This window comes from Oncorhynchus gorbuscha, linkage group LG01 (assembly GCF_021184085.1).
Source record: "Oncorhynchus gorbuscha isolate QuinsamMale2020 ecotype Even-year linkage group LG01, OgorEven_v1.0, whole genome shotgun sequence".
Taxonomy (NCBI): Eukaryota; Metazoa; Chordata; class Actinopteri; order Salmoniformes; family Salmonidae; genus Oncorhynchus; species Oncorhynchus gorbuscha.
Genome location: NC_060173.1, coordinates 52,596,710 through 52,602,709, shown reverse-complemented (window position 1 = coordinate 52,602,709; position 6,000 = coordinate 52,596,710). Strand labels below are relative to the sequence as shown.

The window sequence follows — 6,000 nt, the reverse complement described above, 5'->3', positions numbered from 1 at the left end:
CAATTGTGCCTTAGCCAACAGCTCACAGAGACAGTGCGAGTATAGCCTACATCGTGAGATTGTTATGGACAAAAGAGAAAGATTATTTTTGTTTCTCAAACAGCAGCCAAGCAAAGGCAGCCAAGCATCGATCATGTCACCAGAATAAGACCCTCGATATTTATTGGAAAGTAGTATCAACCTCATCACCTTTCATTTTCACTACGCTGTGAAGTTCATCATAATTAATTTCATCTGTAGCCTAATAAACTGCATGCTTTCCCGAGTCATAGTGGGAGGACCACAGAGACTCATCGCATGACTCCCAAGTTTACTTCGATGGTTATTATATAAATATTTGCGCAGAAAAAAAATTCCTCTGCCATTTTTTGCATTATTGATTTTACATACACAATATCCCAGCTTGTCTAGCATATTTATTTTCATCTAAATTTGGAAAGTTTACAGAGAAAATTTGACATGTTTTATCCAACATGTACTTTGCTGGAAAAAAAGGTTGGATTGAAACCTGTTAAATTAAGCATTACATATTGCGCTATAGCAATTTGAAGGGAACATTGCTTTTACATTTCAATCACGCTGTAATGCTGAACTTCCTTCTCTGTCTGTCTGTCTGTCTGTCTGTCTGTCTGTCTGTCTGTCTGTCTGTCTGTCTGTCTGTCTGTCTGTATGTTTCTCTGTCTCTCTGTCCGTCTCTCTGTCTGTCTCTCTCTCTGTTACACACACGTGCGTGCACACACACACACACACACACACACACACACACACACACACACACACACACACACACACAGGAAATTGCACACAGTTAATTACCCCCCAAAATAACCTGAAATATAATAGCCCATTGGAATATTGGAACTGCAGTCTTTTAACCCAATTGCATCAACCTTCATAATGGGTCATGTTATCATCGTGATGGTTTCTGCTGCAACTCCCTCTGGTATATATTTAGATGTGTGAACAGCAGGGACAAGGGCAGTGTCCCAAATGCCACTCTATTCCTTACATAGTGCACTACTTTTGAGCAGAGATTTATGGGCCCAGGTCATAAGTAGTAGACTATATAGGGAATAGGGTGCCATATTGGACAGAACCAAGCTTAACAAGGAGAAAAGCTGAATTAAGCAGAGAATAAAGAGACTATTTCAAGACTGGCCTTTACATTGAACTCACTGCATGGCCTGAATGGGAAATAGCAATTGATGATTTAATTTTCCACTGATCATTTTAGGCCTAGCTCATCCACTGTGCAAGATTGCCTGGGTTAGTACATTGAACAAATCAGAAATTGGAAACGGGGTGCAAAGTCATCCAGAGCAGAAAAAGAACTTCCTTACATATTACATAGTTTTTATTTACCACATCCATCTTAATAAAAACGGGGCAAATCAATAGACTTTTAATCTGACAGTGTTGTTGAGTCGTATCACGATGACTAAGGCTTTTTTATTTTAACATCCCTCAATTTTTGGAGAAAACTTTGATGTTGACAACATACCAAAAAAAAAAGGCTTAGAGTCTTTCTCGGCATTTTTGTCAATGTTTATAATTAATCCTACCTTGTCTGACAGATCCAGAAAAACATACAATGGGCGGATCTCTGAGGCAGCATTGCAGCAAGCCATCTGCTTTAATGCCAGTCTGAGCCTGGCATGAGCTGGCATCGCCAAAATGTCTGAGAAATTTGCAAATTTCAGCAGGGGAGTCAGCAGTTTGCTGTGGCTTTGGAATTACACTGGTACTATACAGGCACCTTAATCTTGACAAACTGCTAAAATGCTATTTGATGTGTGTGTTTGTGTGTGTGCGCATGTTCGTGTGTGTGTGTGTGTGTGTGTGTGTGTGTGTGTGTGTGTGTGTGTGTGTGTGTGTGTGTGTGTGTGTGTGTGTGTGTGTGTGTGTGTGTGTGTGTGTGTGTGTGTGTGTGTGTGTGTGTGTGTGTTTTGTTCTCAGAGTGGACAATATAGGCTACTGAAAATAAACTTTGAGATGCTGCAGATGTCAGCCCATTGGTACCTTTGAGAATGAAACGTAATCGTACTTTGGGGTGGGGTTCTAAAATCAAGGTACTCCCCTTGGACATGCCCAATGACTCAATATGTGACATCACCCTGCTGCATGGGCGTTTCGACCAATCAAATGGAAGTAAACAGCTCCAAAAGTGAACGTGATACCCCCGCGAGCCCTCCCCTACCTTTGCCCCTGCACACACCGTGCTCCTGGAAGTTGTCATGGAGATAGACCCGTCCCAGGCGTCTGCTCTCGGGATTGTTGCCATGGAGATCCCTGCTCGAGGTGAGCTCTCGGCAGTGCAGGAGGACGAGAGCAGCACGCAACTAGGGTTCGAGAAGCGAATTCAGGACCTTGGAGAGCAGCGGCGCCAAGGACCCCCTTTCAACCAAGGGAACTACTACATGCTTATAGTGATAGGAGAGATAGCGACAGACCACCAGCTGCAACGCGCTAGAGACCAAGTTGAGCGGGGTGAGTAGCCCCGAGTCACCGAGTCTCACTTTTTACATACTAATTCTGTAATTCCAGCATGCATAACGTCCTCTAATAAATATATATATATAATATAATATAAAATATTGGAACGTAGAAAATACAATTGGAAGATATTAAAAATGCTTGGACGGTTTCCTTTTAAGGAAATGACGCATCGGGAATATTGAATCATCAGTTCAACGAAATGCCCCTACGCCACTTTTTACTGGAACCTTTTGTGCAATACAGACTTCTGGTTTGCTGGAAGTGCACCTGTTTTGTCTTGAACGTTTCACAAGCGTTTAATAAATTACGAGGGATTATCTAATTCTTTGGTTTAAAAAAAAAAGAAAATTGAGTACATATTTATTCGTTTTTCAAAATAGGGACACAAACATATGGAATAATAATTGCTTCCCAGATAATTCATGCTTGTTTTGAATAGCCTACCATATAAGAGGTTCAGGTTTTTTTCTATAGCCCATGTAGTCTGCCATTAGAGGGCCCACTACGGGAAGGGGAAAAAAAGTTGCGCACATTCTCAGCAATGGTGTGATACACAAACAGTAACGAATTGACCATGAGGTGGGAAAATGCTTAGAATAACTGGTTTGCCTTGTTAGAAAAGCACCTTGCCGAGCTGCTGGTGTGTTATCCTCACGAATAATGAGGCATCCATAGCACTGAAACATTCAGAAGGATGTTCGGTTAAATACAGTAATGTTGTTGTCTGTCAGGTTCTCTCTTTATGAAGGAAGCCCGGGGACCATGCCAAGTGTTGCACCTATGGGGAAATCTTCAGTGTGAGCTAAAAGGCTAACGGGCTGCCATTTGGATAATAGAAAGTTGGGTACAAATGGAGGGTGTCATCCAATGTTTCTTAACACAGTGGGTTATGTCCCAAATGGCACCCTATACACTTGCCTTCATATTGCACTACTTTTGACCAGGACCCACAGGGCTCTGGTCAAAAGTAGTGCACTGTATAGGGAACATGGTGCCATTTGACACAGACTCGTGGTGTGAAAGATGCTATTTGTTTTCACAGGAGTTTGCTGGTCAGCAGCAATTTGAGAGTGGCTGCCAGCTCTCCTCCGCCAGAGACGGCTAATGATGAATCACCCTATTAAGTGCCTGGCTGGCACCATGGCAACCGCCTCATTGCCGTCATTACCAAGGACCTTTCACATCATGACACTTTTTCTCAGGATATGAGAGATCGTCGTCATCATCATATTGTTTTTCATACGGAGTGCTATCAAAATAGCCTGGATTCCGGTCTGTTTCCATTCATGCCAACTTCTCGTGGTTTTGGAAAAGCAACAGAAATCGTCGTGTCATTGTTGAATGCAGAATGAGTCAGGCAACCCTCCCTGCTAGTTCCATTGGGCTTTTATCCTGTAAAAGACTTGACCTCTCCATTCTCTTGTAGTCTGAAAGTGACGTCAATACTTGGTAGGCTGCCCTTGATGGAGATGAGAGGCCATTTTATGTTGCCTTGGATCAGACTACTGGTCTCCAGTTGGGTTTAGTCCACTGATCAAGGTCTGAATGATGACCCTACTGACAAACCTCTGCAGACAATACCCTCTCATCACAATATCATTTAGTCCTAGGCCTAGATTCAATCAGATCAAGCATTAACCGGCGATAGCAGACACCAACATAGCAGATGTTTTGGCATTGTCGGAGGTGGAACTGCGTTGAAGCCGTCAAATCAGTGAGCAGCTGTGCTTGTGATCATTGTCATGAAGCCACACCTGCCCCACTCGCGTTAGAAGTTCAGAAAGTGAGAAAGTGTCGGCAATGTAGAAAATCGTTCAACGAAATAATGAGGATTTCTATCATAATCGAGGTGTAGATTACATCTCACATTCCAGTGTTCGAACTTCTAAACAAGGCTGCATGGGATTTCTCTTAATGCGACTCCATGCAGCCAATGGCAATGTCCACTTTAGGTATAATGCCTGGAGCAGCTTGGTGGTTGATCAGACACGGTGGCCATGAGTGGCCGACCATTTGCAGAGTTCACCGGCCAACTGCCTATTGCTCATGGGCTTTACAGCAGGCCGACAACAACAAGCGAAAATGACTAACAATGCCATGTCAACTGTTGGTTAGCCATAGTTGGTGGGTATATGCTGACATTAGATGTAAGGGCCCATTGAATTGTGAACGCTACCATTGTAGTCCAATTGTATCACTGTCCCATCAAGGGTAAGTGTGGTAGACTATGAGAGACAGCAGCTTGGAGGATGGTTGGGTATGACTTGATTTACCAACATGATACACAGTTGTTCTTGGGAGCTGCGTGAAAACTTCCCCCTGTAGTTTAGGGACCGGCGATAGTTTATGGACCGGGGATAGTTTAGGGATCGGGGATAGTTTAGGGACCGGGGATAGTTTAGGGACCGGGGATAGTTTATGGACCGGGGATAGTTTATGGACCGGGGATAGTTTATGGACCGGGGATAGTTAGGGACCGGGGATAGTTAGGGACCAGGGATAGTTTAGGGACCGGGGATAGTTTAGGGACCGGGGATAGTTTATGGACCGGGGATAGTTTAGGGACCGGGGATAGTTTATTGATAGTTGAGACAGTTACCGCTATGAGGACATTTAGTTTTGCTTCCTTCTGTTTAATAAAATATAGTTAATGGGTCCTTCTTGAATTGCGGTGTCATTTGGACATGGTATTTGGGATAAAATTCTATGTTTTTTCTAGAATCGTTTTCATTTAAATGCATCTGGGTACTGTTGTGTAAGTTGTGTATTGGGGGCATTGGGAATCAGTGAAAATGTTTGCTGCCGCATTAGAGAAAGCAAAAACAAGTACCACATGTCAGAAGGTTTGCAACGTACCTCAACTTGCACCTCTTCATCCGTGGGATTGGCCCGGAAGAGTCAATGGCAACGCATACACGTCAACTTTGAAGGTCCGTTTCTAGACCAAATCTTTCTCGTGGTTGTGGCTGCTCATAGCAAGTGGCCAGTGGGTGTCATCATGAGATCTACTACTGCAGAGAAGACCATCATGTTTAGCCGGTTCGGCTACTCCAACTCGTTAGCGACAACGGACCGCAGCTAGTGTCCCAAGAAATGGCCACGTTCCTATAGGTGAATGGTGTCCAGCACATCAGGTTGGCACCGTATCATACGTCAACCAACGAGCTGGAGGAGAGGTTTGTACAGACCATGAAACATGCCTTAAAAGTGTCTCAGGGTCAAGGGACACTGAACCAATGTGTGAACAGCTCACTCCTCATGCAACCCCCAAGCTTTTTTACCTGCTTAGGTACTCATGAAGAGAGATCTATGCACAAGATTCGATCTACACAAACATCCAAACGCAAAGAACACAGGGCGGTATGTCAACAGGAGAGTCAAGTCAAACGTCATGAGCTTTCAGGACTGAGCTTTCAATCCGGGAGAAACTGTCTTAGCTAGGAACTACCTCAAAATGACCAAAGTGGGTTCCTGCAGCAGTCCTTGCTCAGACTGTTCCTGTGT

The 6,000-nt window shown here is 43.8% G+C and overlaps 1 protein-coding gene across 1 annotated transcript in view; it reads left to right on the top strand.

Moving 5' to 3' along the window:
- The first annotated feature begins 2,219 nt into the window (after positions 1–2,219).
- LOC124044995 (microtubule-associated protein 1B-like) overlaps positions 2,220–6,000 on the top strand; it is a 65,011-nt gene continuing 61,230 nt past the window's right edge. Inside the window, 1 exon segment of the mRNA XM_046364229.1 lies at positions 2,220–2,487. Within this exon segment, the coding sequence (XP_046220185.1) occupies positions 2,235–2,487 (253 nt within the window). The 5' untranslated portion in view covers positions 2,220–2,234.